We start from the raw sequence: 16,931 nt of genomic DNA, 5'->3' as shown, positions 1-16,931 counted from the left end.
TAAATAAATAAATAAATAAATAAATAAATAAATAAATAAATAAAGGGAGCAACAACTACGCAACGGCAGATGATTGTGTCAGGAAGGAATCTGGGTCCAAGGTTGTCAGAACTTTTGATTTTTCAACAGAAAGGTCCTGGTTTTTAAATGTTGGCAAGTAATTCAAAATTGCTTACAACACTAGGCCAAACAAATATATCTGTGAGTCAAATCTGGCCCACGGGCCACCAGCTTACAGCTCTGACCTGCAGCTGTTACATGGAGAATGTCTGGGCCCTTTCTTCTACAATGGAACTTTGTCTAGTTTGCATGGCTATAATTTCTGTAAACAGTTTCCCAAAAAACCACCTGGACCCCTCTTATCTTAATTTCAAGACTAACTCAAATTCTCCTGTCCTACCTAAGTTTCGCTATGGATTCAGCACAGATTTTGTGTTTTTTACCGCTAATTATGAACTAATTGGTTTCTTCCAACCAATTTTGTCTCTTAAGACCAAGCTTCGTCACTGCCACCCCTGCCCAAAGAGATTCCCTTCAGCACATCCCAGCTTTGTCAGATGATGCATCAGCCTGATTCTACACCTAAGTTCCAAGAAAAGCTGAACCCCAAAGTCTTGTCAGTTAGGACGGGATATGGTTTTATGACTTAAGCCCATCTCTGACAAGTTCCTACCTGCAGGCATGAATTATGGAAAAGCCTGGGCTTCCAGGATCTGGGCTTGAAGGAATTCTAATGGTGAGTAATCTGGGTAAAAGTACATTATGAATGAAAGAAGCTACAGAAACCATGACTGCACTTCTAAGAAGTGAGGTCTCTCCTCCAATGAAAAGAGCAGTTCTAGGAAAAAAACAAAAACAAAACAAAACAAAACAAACCCCGAGCAGTTCCTGGTATGGGGAGGGGCTTCATAAGGACAAAAGAACAAAAACAATGGAGAAAATCATAAAGGAAAAAAGATTTACCAAATAAAAATCTTCTGTAGATGAAAAATTATAGATAGAGGTGTCCTTTGACTCAGTTATCCTTGGAATTCACCCTAAGGCCATCACGAGACCAACACAGAGGCACTCTCAAGTGCTTAGATAAGAGCACAAACTCACAAAAGCTTCTAGAAGGAAACTGGGTAACGGTGAAGAAACTTAAAACAGTTTATTTCTTTAGACATAGGTTATTTCTCCCGTATAATTAATTCTACCCTGAAAAAAAAAAGATGCTAAAATTCTGAATCTTTATATACAAAGATTCCCACAGCAATATTATAATACTTATATATATTATAATATATATAATATATATTATAATATAATACCATAATACAGAATAATACTTATTCTATGCCAGACACAGAGAAGTACTGTACATGCATTGATTCATTGTATTCCTCACGACAATCCTTTCAGTGGGTACAAGTGACATTTCCATTTTACAAATGAGAAGACCTAGGCAACAGTTAACTAACTCCTTCAAGGTTAACAGCTGGAAAAATATCTGGTAAAGCTAGAATCACTCCTGGTCTGGCATGGGTGCCTATGATCTTAATCACTCTACCACACTGCCAGGAAACTACTTATGTGTCCCTAAACCATGTTTTCTAAGAATATCTGATGAAAGGAATTAAATATTAAAATTTTTAAAGTATTGTACAAACCACATAGAGTATGATCTCAAGAGTACTTTTTAAAAAATGAGATAAGCACAGAAAAAGAAACACTAGAAGGTATTTCACACAAATAGTAGCAATAGTTCTCTGGGAGTTAAAATTACGGGTGAGGGGGCGCCTGGGTGGCACAGCGGTTAAGCGTCTGCCTTCGGCTCAGGGCATGATCCCGGCGTTATGGGATCGAGCCCCACATCAGGCTCCTCCGCTGTGAGCCTGCTTCTTCCTCTCCCACTCACCCTGCTTGTGTTCCCTCCCTTGCTGGCTGTCTCTATCTCTATCAAATAAATAAAATCTTAAAAAAATAAAAAATTACGGGTGAGGATGCCTGGGTGGCTCAGTTGTTAAGCATCTGCCTTCAGCTCAGTTCATGATCCTGGGGTCTCGGGATGGAGTCCCACATGGGGCTCCCTGATCAGTGGGGAGCCTGCTTCTTCCTCTGCCTGCTGCTCCCACTGCTTCTGCTCTCTCTCTCTCCCTCTCTCTCTGACAAATAAGTAAAAATCTTTAAAAAAGAAAATAATAAAATACATTAAAAAATTAAGTTATGGGTGATTTTTCTTTTTTCGCATTTTCAAAGTGCGTATAATGTCTATGTATTACCTTTAAATAATAGTAAAAAAACACTACTTTAAAAAATGTTTCTTTTGAAGAACATTCCACGAAAAGGGTAAAAAAAACATGACATACTAAATTTAAAAAGCAGAATATAAAGTTATATGCAAAGTACGATGCCAATTCTATACAAGAAAGAAATGAAGACATGATTTAACTATTAAAGGTGTTCATTATTTGGCGGTAGATTATGGGTGATCTGAGGATAAGTTCATCTTCTCCCTAATGAACACATTTTATAATCAAAGAATTCTTCTTTTTTTAGAGAACTCAGGCCAGAGTTCCTCCGGCCAGACCCTAACACACATACAGCAGAGTACCCACCTTCCCTCCTCCTGGGGCTACATGTGGAGGGGTTCCCTTTAACATTTGTCTTTAACAAATTCCTTAAAGTCAGGAAGCACAGTGTACCGTACAATCCTTTTTTGCTAACTCCAAGGTACTCTCAGTCTATTTTTAACACTGTGGATAAACTACACATACTGCCAAAGCTTTTGCAAGCAGAGATATGGAAAGAACAGAGTATAATTAAGTGCCCCTGGCAGAACAGTGCTAAGGAACACAGGGAATTCTGGGCCACTTCTCAGCTAAAACACTAGCTCTACAAGACTGGGTAAATTCACAGCAATCTTCTCTCATTTCAGCGATTTCACACAGAATCCCTCCTTACCACCTCAAGTGAAAAAAAAGGAAAATAAAGAGGAATCAATCGGGATCTCTCATGTTCTGTCCTCAGAAACCCAAATATGGGGCACCTGGGTGGCTCAGTTGGTTAAGCATCTGCCTTTGGCTCAGGTCATGATCCCAGGATCCTGGGATTGAGTCCCACATAGGGCTCCCTGCTCAGCGGGGAGTCTGCTTCTCCCTCTACCCTTCCCCCTGCTCGTGATCTCTCTCCCTCCCTCCCTCTCTCTCTCCCCCCAAAATAAATAAAATCTTTAAAAGAAAGAAAGAAAGAAATCTGAAACACCTGGAGACCTGAGAAACACCTGAGAAAAAAGCCATTTTGGTGTGGTGCCTGCTGCTTCCAATGGGCTGCAAAGAGTGGTAGGAAACAGTGGTCCTATGGGCTGAGGGATAACACCTTGGGACCCCAACAATCTAGAGAAGCCTCTTTCCTCAGCCTCTAAATTGATTTAAAATAAAAAGCTGGGAAGCGAAATGGCTTATTTTTGAGAAGCAGAATAAAGTCCTCAGCACTGATGGTTTGTTCTGGGTTGTTACAACTGGTGATGTCGACTCCAATCAAAACATCTGATAAGACAAATGAAAGACATGCATCAACCTGTCACACAGACTGGGGAAGAGAACTCTGGAACAGTCAACAGTAGAAGGAATGTGAGGCACCAAAAGCCACAAAGAGACTCAAACTTCTCATCCGTAACCTTTACCCTTACTTATCTTTCAGGATTAAATGACTTAGGTGAAAAATTACTTCTTCAAAAGGTAATATGCGGGGCACCTGGGTGGCTCAGTCATTTAAGCGTCCGCCTATGGCTCAGATCATGATCCCAGGGTCCTGGAACTGAGTCCCGCATAAGGCCCCCACTCAGCAGGGAATCTGCTTCTCCCTCTCCTTCTTCCCCACTGCCCCTGCTCGTGCTCTGTCTCTCTCAAATAAATAAAATCTTAAAAAAAAAAAAAAAAAAAAAAGGTAAGATGCCTCTCTTCCCCCCAAAAGCAAAATATGGTGTTTAAATATCAGGTACCATTAGCATTATTAAAGAAATCCACACCCTCAACATACTCCCCCGCTAAACCCCAGACTTACATATGCAAGCAGCAGCGAGGAGACGGCAGGCCAGGTACGGGGGATCACAGGTAGGGAACGAGGGCTGGATGATATAGTTGGCGAAGGTGATGGCAATGATGGCCTGACTGGTGGGTTCAACAATTAGCAAGGAGGCCCACAGGCGGATGAAGGCAATGAAGCCCCCAAAGGCCTCTAGAATATAAGCATAGCTGGCCCCAGACTTGGTGATGGTGGTCCCCAGCTCTGCATAGCAAAGGGCACCAACAACGGAGAAAAGCCCACCAATGGCCCATACGACCAGCGACAACCCATAGGAGGCAGTGTATACCAGCACGCCCTTGGGTGAGACAAAGATTCCTGAGCCGATCATGTTGCCCACCACCAGGCTGACCCCATTCAACAGCGAGATCTCCTTCTTTAGCTGCATAGTTTCTGCGGTCCTTTGCGGTTGCATGCTGACATCTTCTTCCGTGGGCTGGCTGGCCTTGGGAATGAGATGGTAGGTTGGTGTGGGGCTCTCCAGCTCCCTGGGTTCCATGGCAAATGTTTCCTTCACACTTGTGTTTACTGTGGCCTGGCAAAGAACATCAAAGAATAGAAGTATGTTAGTCTAGGGCAGAAGCCGGTGAGTCTCCGATTTAGACCTGCAAAGCCAACCTCTTATGTAGGAACAGCATGCCTTACACACAGACCTAAATATAATGAGGTTGTATCCGCTTCTACCACAGGACACAGAGAAATAAATGGAGGCAGACAAACACCTACTGCTCCCAAGAAAGAGAACTGTGAGAGGTCAGCTGACGGCAACTTTAAACAAGAGGTACTTGGCTTGATACTGAGATTAGGTTGGCATTGGGTTTATCCATAGCATGGATTCTCCCTGAGGTGCAGGTTTTGGTCTGGTCTTAACCATTTTAAAACCTACAAACCTGTCCTGCAAAGACCAGACTCCCACTACCGGGTTCACAGCCCTAGCCAACCTGACAGGCCTCTCACTGCCCACATCCACTCACCTCCACCCAAACATAAACAGGAACTTCTGCAGTATTCAGCAACACATGGACAAGTCTGTAGCTACTCTCGGGCCAGCAAAGAACATGAGCAGGTAGTGGGAAGGGCTAGGAAGATGCTAAGACCAGGGCCATTGCAAAGACTAGAATAAGGAGAGGACCTTCATGAAAATACACACCTGTGTTGCTGTGTCTACAACATCAATCTTACTTCCTACATTGCTGCTTGCCCATTCAATACATCTCTTTTTCCAAAGTGCCCAGAAAAGAGAGAGAACATAATTAAGACCTGATGGAGAAAGAACAACCAGAGGGCACCCTCACCTGGGACTTGACAGCTATCAGTTTGTTTTCCTTCTCAGCATGCCCCTCACTACCATCTGGGGTTGAAAAGAGCTTCTCCCAGAACAGGACCCAGGAATTTCGACACCCAATCAGAGCTACATGGCTTCTCTTATCCACAGACCTGGCGTTAGAAGGCAATCTGTAGGGAGATGGCACACACTACTACTTTTGGTTTAGAGTTGGGCCAGTCCAGAAACCTCAAAGAAGTTAGATTCTAAAACAACCTATACATGAAGAACCCAGAATCTGTCAGAGAAAGACAAGCACCTTCCTGAACCTGCACTCAGCATGACCTCCTCCCTCTTTCAATTCCCGTGCCCCAGTAATCAGGAATTCAGATCACCTACTTACTCCCACCTCATCTTCTGGATAAAGGAATCCTGTAAGCTATACGATTCCCACCCAGGAATCAGTCTTTTAAGGTCACAGAGATAACTTCAGGGATAAGAATGAGATCAGGGGCACCTGGGTGGCTCAGTCGGTTAAGCATCTGCCATCGGCTCAGGTCATGACCCCAAGGTCCTGGGATCAAGCCCGCATCATGCCCCCTGCTCGGTGAGCCTGCTTCTGCCTGCTGCTCCCCCTGCTTGTGCTCTCTTTCTCTTTCTGACATATAAATAAATAAAATCTTTAAAAATAAATTAAAATACATTTTAAAAAAAGAAAGAAAGAATGAGATCAGTACATCATCTTCCCAGAAGCCTCTCATCTACTCAACAAAGATGGAAGTGCCAGAACCTTACCTCACAGAGCCCAGAGTGAGGGAACCACAGCCACTCAAGGGTAGGCAGTTCTCAGGGAAAACTTCAGTCTCCACAGCTCCATCCAAAACTCCTGCCTTACCTGTCCCAGTCCCCTGCCAGGGTATGGACTGGAGATCAAGTGAAAAAACTCCTCTGGGGCACTAGCAAGCGTCCCCTTACTCCCAGCCTACCTCTGCTTAGATGAGACCTGGCTTTAAGGCAGCACCACTCTTCCTTTCACTCTTGGCACCAAGCCATGCAGGTTTCCCTATACAGGCACAGGCATGTGGGTACATACTTGTTTTCACGTGTCTGTCAGGTGAGCCAAGGCAACCATAAAAACAAACTTGGAAATAGCAGAGGAGCCTATATTCTCACATGAGTCAAGTGCAGAGAGACCTAGATTGCCTTTTTCCACCCAACTCAACACAGAGTCAAGCAGAGAAACCTGGTCCCGGTGCCCACTTCAGCCTCCCCTCTATTCTACCAGACCCTAGGTAGATGGGGAGAGGAGGCTGGGGCTCCCAAATATTCTTTTTGGACCTCTGATACCAGATGTATGGGTTTTCTACACATCAAGAAATTCTACAACACCAGACAATTCTGATAATGAGGGAGAGCAGAAGGCAAGCTAAGGACAAAGCACAAGCTGACACCCCACAACCCCCATCCCCAAGGTGGGATATACGTGACATTCCTCAGCACTCTTGGCTGCCCTAAAGCTAAGGGAAGGAAAAACAAATGGTTAATTTATAAAGATTACAGTCCTGCAGTGCAAGAGTCTCCCTTAGTTTACAAATGCCTTAGTGATTTACAAGAAAAAAAGCATTATCAATAACCTAACTTCCAGAAGGAAACGTAGATAAAATTAAATGTCCTTATAACCCGCAGCCCATTAACAAATACTTGAGGCAGGTAGAGGATAATGTTCGTCCAGGAAGCTCCCTACTATCTTCATGTTAATGCTTCACTAGAGGAAAAAACAACCTTAACTATGGCAAGGCCTCGGGTATTTTGTAGGTCTTCTTCAGCATATGAAAGTTCTTTTGAGGGGTGCCTGGGTGGTCAGTCGTTAGGCGTCTGCCTTCGACTCAGGTCATGATCCCAGAGTCCTGGGATCCAGCCCGGCATTGGGCTCCCTGATCCGCCGGGACCCTGCTTCTTCCTCTCCCGCTCCCCCTGCTTGCGTTCCCTCTCTCACTGGCTGTCTGTCTGTCAAATAAATAGATGAAATCGAAAAAAAGAAGGAAGGAAGGAAGGAAGGAAGGAAGGAAGGAAGGAAGGAAGGGAAGAAAAAAGAAAAAAGGAAGGAAGGAAAGAAGAAAAGAAAGAAAGAAAGAAAGAAAGAAAGGGAAAGAGAGAGGGAGGGAGGGAGGAAGGGAGGGAGGAAGGAAGAAAGATCTTTTGAAAACCTGCCTTTTCCCTTACCTCCCCCAACTCCAGTATATAATGAATTGCTCCTCACAACCCCAGGGCAGCTCTTTCTGCCCAAGGGTCCTGTCCCCATGCTTTAATAAAATCAGCATTTTGCACCAAAGACATCTCAAGAATTCTGTCTTAGCTGTTGGCTCCAGATCTCACCCCATCAAACCTCACCTATATTCCAAAACTGCATCACTGACACTATCCACCTGGAGATCCCTCAGGTTAAGCGCTCAGTCCCACAAAACTGCCCCCTCTTAAGATGCCAAATACAAGTCCAGGTTGTTACCAGGGCTTCCAACTGACTGGCTATAAATTGGAGGGTCCCACTACCCCCTCCTTGGGTTCAATTAATTTGCTAGAGTGGCTAACAGAACTCAAGAAAACAGTTTACTTACTAGATTACCAGTTTATTATTAAAGGATATAACTCAGAAGAGCCAGATGGAAAAGATGCACAGGGCAAGGCATATGGGAAGAGCTTCCATGCTCTCTGGGCAAGCCACTCACTCAGCACCTCCACTCGTTCACCAACCTGAAAGCTCTCCAGACTCCGTCCTTTTGGGGTTTTTATGGAGGCTTCATTACAAAGGCACGACTGATTAAAATCACTGGCCATTAGACTGATTCAATCTCCAGCCTCTCTCTCCCGCCCAGAGGTGGACTGGACTGAAAATTCTAATCCCCTAATCACACCGTTGGTTCCTCTAGCAACTAGCCCCCATCCTGAGAAGATCTGGATGCTTTCCAAAAATCACCTCATTAACATAAACTCAGAGGTGGGTTGTAAAGGGCTTGTTATATAAATAACAAAAGACACCCAAGTCACTTTCATTGCCCTGGGGTTATTTCAGGAATTGAGAACAAAAGCAAATATTACAACAGAAAATGCCCCTATGGCTCTTACATAGGAAATTATAGGAGCTGTGTCTAGAAACAGTGAAGAACAGATGTTTATTTAATCACAGTACCACAGGGAAATAAAGAGGGAAATTCATTTCACTGGAAAATTTAGTATAAAATGGAGTTGCCTTGATATCTAACTTCCATTTAGGGATGTAGAAAGCTGAGAAAAGCATCATTCCAACTCCAATGACAAGAAAAAGCCAAATAATGTACAAAACCATAACTTTGCTTGAAGCCATCAGAGAGCTGAGGTTACAGGGCAATCCACCGGACTGAAATTTAAGGAAAAACAGGACCTCCATGGAGAGATGCAAGCTCTGGTTCACCTGTGGCAGAGGGAGAATGATGGGACCAACACACAGGCAAGTAAGAAGAACTAGGGTACAATTTTTAATGAATTACTAACAGTCTTGTATGGGTTAGCAAGAGCACAGACACTCAGAGGTTTTTCTCCACAGACCTCAGTGGATTGCACGTTCATAAAAAATACTAGGCAGGAGGCCAGAGATAGCTTCTCAGTAATGCTAGTCTGGAGAAGGAAAGCAATCACTACTCTTGGAAAAATAAGGTCCATCCAGTCCCTTTACTAAAGAATAAAAATCTTACACTCCCAGGGAAAGGGTGGCAAACCTTGTCACTCCCAAGGCAGCTGCAGCAGGGTAAAAGAAAAATAAAACAACCCTTTACACCTGGGGGAAAAGCAGGAATTTCTGATCCCGACCATTAGAAGTGGCTATCCTACGTTAGGGGCCAAAGGGCAGGATCACCAGAAAGATCTACACCCCAGACCTAGAAAAACAGGGCCTAACACTGAGGCTGAACCAAGACAACAGAGAACCCCTGCTCCCCACCACCAGGTAAGCAAGCACCCAGCAACAAAAGAAAGACTTAAAGCTGAGGGTACAGTATAAACATTGGGGAAAAGCCCTCCCTTCAGCAAACCAATCCTTAACCTGAGGAATTTGAAGCCCTGTGTGCACCTAAGGTAACCACAACAACAAAACCCAAACCCAACTCATCTCCTAACTGACTGGAAACCCAAACTAAACCTAACAAAAGAATACATACTTACATCAGTCTCTACGGTTTTAAGTCCTACATATAGCAATCAGTAATAAATTACAAGCAACACAACAAAAAGCAAGAGAACCCACTATCAAGAAGCAAAGTAATTAGGGGCACTGGCGTGGTTCAGTCAGTTAAACATCCAACTCATGATTTTGGCTCAGGTCATGATCTCAGGGTTGTGAGATCAAGCCCTGTGTCAGGCTCTGTACTCAGCAAGGAGTCAAATCAGGATTCTCTCTCTCCTCTCTGTCCCTCCTCTTGCCCACATGCACTCTCTCTCTCCCCCTAAATAAATAAATTAAATAAATAAATAAATAAATAAATAAAATCTTAAAAAAAAAAAAAAGGAAAGAAGCAAAGGAATCAACAGGACAAGACTTAGAGATGACCGGCTATTGGAACTACCAGACAAGGAATTTAAAATAACTATGATTAATACATTAAGCGCTCTAATGGAAAAGTTAGACAGCATGCAGAAACAGATGTGAAATTTCAGCAGAGAGATGAAAACTATGAGTCAAAGTGGGAAAAAGTGGAAAAAAAAAAAGAATGGAGCCACCAAGAGTTGCAGGATAATATAAATGGTCTGAGGTAAATATAAAAAAATACTTTTTGGAAAAAAAAAACTTTTTGGGTGGCTATTTTTATTTGCTTTGAATATAACTGACTGCCTCAAGTAAAAACAGTAGCAATGAATTGTGGATTTATAGCATATATAAAAGTAAAATGTATGACGGGAGCCTGGGTGGCTCAGTCTGTTGAGTGTCTTCTGCCTTCTGCCTTCTGCCTTCAGCTGGGGTCCTCATCCCAGGGTTCTGGGATCAGCCTGCATCCGGCTCCTTGCTCAGTGCGGAGGCTGCTTCTCCCTCTCCCTTTGCCTCTCCCCCTGCCTCAAATAAATAAATAAAATCTTAAAAAAAAAAAAAAATAACGGTCAAATGTATGACAACAAAAGCACAGAGACAGGAGGATTGGGAGTTATACAGTTGTGAATTTCTTATATGTGAAATAATGTAATGTTACTTAAAAAAAACACTAAACTTTTTTAAAAGATTAAAAGAAGGGGTATAAATGAACCAATAGTGGAAATAAAACATTAAAAAATACTCAAACCAAAAGTAGGCAGGAACAGGGATGGACTTAGAAAGATTACACTAAGTGAAATAAGTCCATCAGAGAAAAAGAAATATCATATGATTTAACTTTTCTAAAAAACAAAACAAGCGAATAGCAACAAAAAAGATAAAATGAATACATAAATACATAAATACATAAAACAAACTGGTGGGGCACCTGGGTGGCTCAGTCGTCGTTCAGTGTCGGCTTTCCACTCAGGTCATGATCCCAGTGTTCTGGAATCGAGCCCTGCATCGGGCTCCCTGCTCAGCGGGAAGCCTGCTTCTTCCTCTCCCACTCCCCCTGCTTGTGTTCCCTCTCTCATTGTCAAATAAAAAAAAATCTTTAAAATGAATAAATAAAAATATAAATAAATAAATAAATAAATAAATAAAAACTGGTGGTTGCCAGAGGGGAGGGGGGTGAAGGGATGAGCAAAAGAGGTGAAGGGGGATTAAGATGCACGAACTTCCAGTCATTAAGTAAGTCACAGAAATAAAAAGTACAGCATAGGGGTGCCTGAGTGGCACAGTCAGTTAAGCCTCCAACTCTTGATTTCAGCTCAGGTCATGATCTCAGGGTCGTGAGATCAACTGAGTAGGTCTCCATGCTCAGTGGGAGTCTGCTTGTCTCTCTCCCTCTGCCGCTCATGCTCTTCTCTCTCTCTCTCTCTCCCCCTCTCAAATAAATAAAATCTTTTTAAAAAAAGTACAGCATTGAAAATATAGTCAATAGGGGCGCCTGGGTGGCTCAGTCATTAAGCATCTGTCTTCGGCTCAGGGCTTGTGGGATCGAGCCCCACATCAGGCTCCTCCACTGGGAGCCTGCCTCTTCCTCTCCCACTCCCCCTGCCTGTGTTCCCTCACTCGCTGGCTGTCTCTCTCCGTCAAATAAATAAATAAAAAATCTTTAAAAAAAAAAAAGAAAATATAGTCAATAATACTGCAGTAGCAGTGTATGGCGACAGATGGTAACTACACTTACAGCAAGAGCACGCATGGAATTGTGGAATCACTATGTTGCACACCTTAAACTAATTTAACATTGCATATCAAATATACTTAAATAAAAAAATGTTTAAGAAGGCAGAAGAAAGAACGTATGCAGCAAACAGAAAACAGAAGACAACTAGTAAGATGGAAGATTTTAATCCAACCATCCCAATAATAACATGAAACGTAAATGATTTAAACATAGCAATTAAGAGACAGACATTGATGGATTAGATAAAAATACAAAACCCAACATACAGTCTACAAGAAACCCCCACCTGGGCGGCTCAGGTGGTTAAACATCTGCCTTCTGCTCAGGTCATGATCTCAGGGTCCTGGGATCGAGCTCAGTGAGGAGTCTGCTTCTCCCTCTTATTTTCCCTCTGTGCTCTCCCTCTCTCTCTCAATGAATAAATAAAATCTTTAAAAAAATAAAAAATAAATATAAAAACATAAAGGGGTGCCTGAGTGGTTCAGTTGGTTAACTCTATCTCAGCTCAGATCTTGATCTCAGGGTAGTGAATTCAAGCCCCTCACTGGGTTCCACGCTGGGTGTGGAACCTACGTAAAAATACACAAACAAATAAATAAATAAATATAAATAAGCTATAGGTAAAAAGATAGGAAAAAATAAACCATGCAAACACTGATTAAAAGCTGGGAGTAGCTATATTAACATCAGACAAAATAAATTTCAGAATAAGAAATACTGCTAGGGATAGAGGGACATTACATCATGATCAAGAGGTTAATTCACGAGAAGACAATTCTAAATGTGTATTTCTTCCAACGACATAGCTTCAAAATACATAAAGCAGTATCAAGATCTGAAAAGAGAAATACACAAATCCACGATTACATTGAGACTTCAAAGCACCTCTCTCAGTCATCAACAGAATACGTAGACATAAAATCAGCAAGATCTAGGGGCACATGACTGGCTCAGCTGGTAGAACATGAGATTCAATCTCAGAGTCATGAGTTCAAGCCCCATGTAGGGTGGGGGGGGGGAATCAGCAAGATCTAAAAGACCTGAAAATGGAATGTTCCAACATAGCTCTTGTCTAATTAATTACGTACATTCTGAGTGGGAAAGAAAAAAACTGGCATCTGCAATAGGGTTTACCTCTACGCAGGAGAGCGGGACAGGCTAGGGATGGGAGACAGCCTTCTAAGAAGAAAAAACACTGCTTTGGCTCCTCATGTTTCACAACAGAAATATCAACCCTACTATCTCTCAGTTGGTATCAGAGCAGGGTTAGGAACCCTCCCCTAGGTGCTGCCTGAGGCCTTTAAGACCAATTCCAACCTTCTTAGCAGGGCCTTATCACTATGTCCCCCACCCCACACCCACCCCTGACCCCAAAGTCCCACTCAAGGTCCTGCCCACTGATTTACTTGCAATTTCCAGAACCTGGAACAGTCCAGAGTTTCCAGAGTCCATCAGACAAACACACCATTGTTCATACTGAACCTTCTGCTTCTAACACCCTTCTTCTACCACCTTTTCCCCAACAGCCTGGCTGCTATCTTTCTCCATATATCTCCCTGTGCCCATAAGATTTCTAGTACATACTTCTGCCTTAGCAGCCACCTCATTCTGTTGCATTTACTTAACCTCAGTCTCCCAACTATTTTGTGAGTTCCTCATCTGTTTTAACAGCACCCAGTACAAGGCCTAGCACAGGCTCAGTACTCACTACATGATCACTGAATAAAATAAACCAAAGGACAGAAAATAGCTAAGAGAGAAAATACACAACAAACCCTACTCAAAGTCTAACACCTTGAGCCACTTGCTCGCCAGAACAATAAGCAAAAAAAGCCTTAAGTAAACAGAAGTGAGCAAACAGAAAATTCAGTCTGAGACAGTGGTTCCTATCACTTTGTCAAAGTACTTGTTCTTTAAGTAATAGATGGTGGAGAAAAAATGATAAAAAGCAACTATGACTACAATAATGGTTTTGAATTCATTTGCATTTAATTAATCACCACAGTATCTACATACATTCTTAAAAGGGCAGTCCAGATCTGTGTGAGATGCATTGTTTATCCTGTCCCCACAGAATAGATATGCAGACCTTCTGCAACAATGGGATGAAAATCAAGGAGCTCATAACTAAGCCACTATCTCCAGCTCAGTATCCTGGTATTTGGGGGAAAGAGTGTGCAACAAAATCTTACCAGATCACCCTCTTTAACTGGCTATCCTTCTGCCTTCAATTTTTATCCAAATGACAAGAGAAATCGGTATGTGAAGATCACACACAGTATCAGATTCTCAGTCTCTCTTTCTCATACAATCGCTAAAATCATTACTGAAGACAATTTCCATTAAATCTCCAGTGTACCCTCTAAGTTTCTGTCTTGAAAAACTAGCGTTAAACCCTGCCTATAAGGACACAATGCAGCGTTCTCGCAGGTTTTCATCCTATTTTACAGGCTCCTGCACCAGATAATAAAGGAATTCATCAGATGACTAACACTGCCTCATGAAAAAAATTTTTTCAAAGATTTTATTTATTTGAGAGACAGTGAGCGAGAGAGAGAGAGAGCGAGAGCGAGAGCGCACACAAGCTGGGTGAGAGGCAGAGGGAGAGAGAGAGAGAGAAGCAGGCTCCCCGCTGGGCAGGGAGCCCCATGCAGGGCTCCATCCCTGAGCCAAAGGCAGACACTTAACCAACTGAGCCACCCAGGTGCCCCGCCTCATGAAAATTTAGCCGTGAAACTATAATATGCAATTTTCTAGGGGGGGAGAAAAAAGAATCTTTCAAAGTTCAATTACAAAGAATACTTTACAAGCTGAATTTAAAAACTTTTATAGGGGCACCTGGGTAGCACAGTTGGTTAAACATTTGACTCCTGGTTTCAGCTCAGGTCATGATCTCAGGGTTATGAGACCAAGCCTCATGTTGGGCTCTGTGCTCAGCGCAGAGTCTGCTTAAGAGTCTCTCTTCCTCTGCCCCTCCTCCCATGCCCATGCGTGCTCTCTCTCTCTCTCTCTCTCCCAAAATAGATAAATAAATCTTTATTATTTTTTTAAATATTTATTTATTTGTCAGAGAGAGAGAGCGCACGAGCACAAGCAGGGAGAGCAGCAGGTAGAGGAAGAAGGCAGCCTGTATCCCCCCAAGCAGGGAGCCCGACGTGGGACTCAATCCCAGGACCCGGGATCATGACCCAAGCTGAAAGCAGACACCCAACCAACTGAGCCACCCAAGCATCCCAAATAAATCAATCTTAAATAAAATAAAATAAAAACTCTTTTATAATTGATGACTATGGGGGAAAATGTTGTTGAGAAAAATACTAATACCTCTACCATGGTGAAAACATAGAGGACTCTTTCTTTTCTGTACTTCTTTGAGTTTTATATATTTTCCACAATTAATAGGCATTAATTTTTTTGCTTAACTCTCCTTCTCTACCTCTCTCTCCCTCTCTCTATATATATAGTACCCCCATCAAATGAAAAAGTTATGTAACTCTACCTGTATCTTTTTACCTAAGATACCAGGAAACTCAGTATCAAATTCAGCACCCAATCACAGTGAATAAATACTCTCACTTTCAACAGTATGTAGTATCTAGTCTTTTTCATTGACTTTGGTTTTCAATTTCTTTTTAACAACCTCATTGAAGTATCTTTAATTATAAACTACCACAATTACTCTTTAGAAAAAGATGTAATTTAACATACAGTTTTATATAATATAGTGTTACATAACTGTTAATTATATGTGAGCCATTCTCATTAATATCCTGTTCGTATTGTCCACAAATAACTGAAACTCTTTACAAATAGCAAAGATCCAAGATCTAACAGAGAACAGAGCAATAATAGTCACCTGTGAGGAAATAAGCAAACATCACACTTTCATAAGCTGCCTCATCATAAATGGTCAGGTACTGAGAAGAAAATGGAAGTCTTCACAGCAAGGCCTAATTCCATTTGTCTGTCTTGGCCATTTAACCTCTGCAACAAAGAGTAAGAGGCAGCTTATCAAAAAATGAACCTAGTAAGCAGCAGGATGATATTTCCCTTTGTAAATTTTAAGTTTTACATGTCTGGCAGGGGCAGCACTCAATTACTGAGAAGTTCCGTCACACCGACAGTGGAGTGTAACTGAAGCAACCAGCCCACACGTGTCAGCGAACTAGCCCGGTCATCTCAAATCATGCATGTCTAGACAGCTGCTGCTCCCCGAGTCCCAGGTCCTGTAAGCCCTGTTTGCGTCACTTCTGTAGAAATGTATCCACATCCTGGAGACTATAGCAGGAAACACACAGGACAGAGGTCAGGAAATTTCCTGTACCAAGAAGGGCCAAGGAGATCAGTCACATAACTGCTATTTACTTTTAGTCTGCAATATAAATATGTCCACAGCCAGACAGGGAAGAAGGAAGATAGGAAAAAATCCTCTTTGTGGTTTTCTGCATATTTGTCAGGAGAGGGAACTCAAATATAAGAACTTGAATGGCAGTCTGAGAACAAAGTTGGGAACAAGTCATTAGCACACAATGTAGGCAGCCAGGGCAGTTTCCTCCTAGAGGGCTTCACAGCAAGCAAGGAGAGACAGAACTGAGCTCAGGAAGCACTTTCAAAAAGTCTGCTCCTCCCCTATCTCCAATCAGAGAGCAGCTCTCAGAGGAGCACCAGATGGCTGAGCATTCTGCTACCACGATGCTAGATTTGCTGGCAGTGCTTTTTTCCCCCCATCAAGGGCAGAGACCGAATTCTTTTGAACTGTGTCACCAAGCACACAGCCCAGTGCACACAAGAGGTACTCAAAAACATCTGTTAAATATTGATTCCGATTTATACTGACCATTACACAATGTGGTACCCAGACTGTTTGCTTAGTGCTTAGTGAAGAATTCTCAGAATGTTTCACAAATATCTCCTTCCATTTATAGCATAAGATGATCAAACAAGGTGACAGGGCATGAAGACACAAGAGAGAGCCATCATAGCAGGAGCACACGGTTCCCTAGCGCAGACAGGCCAGCCCTGCAAGCCCGGGCCCGAGACAATCTCGCAGCATCCCAGGAAGCTCTGAGCCTGCGGTATAGAGCCTTGCACGCCCTCTTTCTCACCTGCAGTTCCTCACAGCCCAGGTTCCCTTTCTCATCACACTCACCCTCCCAGTCTCTCACACAGTCAGCATTGCTCTCAGGGACTCTTAACACCACAGTGTCCCTCACATGTCCAGCCTCTCCCACACTTCTGGAGTCACCCTCACACTCAGGCTCTCTCAACCCTCAGGATTTCTCTCTCTCTCTCTCTCCCTCTCTCTCTCTCTC

At 42.8% G+C, this 16,931-nt stretch overlaps 1 protein-coding gene across 4 annotated transcripts in view; it reads right to left on the bottom strand.

The window, feature by feature from the left end:
• The window catches only part of SLC7A6 (solute carrier family 7 member 6), a 35,543-nt gene that overhangs the window by 17,986 nt on the left and 626 nt on the right, over window positions 1-16,931 (bottom strand). For 3 of the 4 annotated variants that reach the window (XM_040633497.1, XM_040633496.1, XM_008702421.2), the window contains exons 2-3: window positions 15,476-15,603; window positions 4,045-4,600 (exon numbers count right to left, since the gene is read on the bottom strand). In XM_040633497.1, the coding sequence (XP_040489431.1) occupies window positions 4,045-4,564 (520 nt within the window). In that variant the 5' untranslated portion in view covers window positions 4,565-4,600; window positions 15,476-15,603. The remainder of the gene's footprint in view (window positions 1-4,044; window positions 4,601-15,475; window positions 15,604-16,931) is intronic. The other variant, XM_040633498.1, reaches the window with a different exon arrangement.

Source organism: Ursus maritimus, unplaced genomic scaffold, assembly GCF_017311325.1.
Source record: "Ursus maritimus isolate PB19 unplaced genomic scaffold, ASM1731132v1 scaffold_19, whole genome shotgun sequence".
Lineage (NCBI taxonomy): Eukaryota > Metazoa > Chordata > Mammalia > Carnivora > Ursidae > Ursus > Ursus maritimus.
Note: the sequence above shows the minus strand (reverse complement) of the source record. Positions and strands in the feature narration are given on the sequence as shown.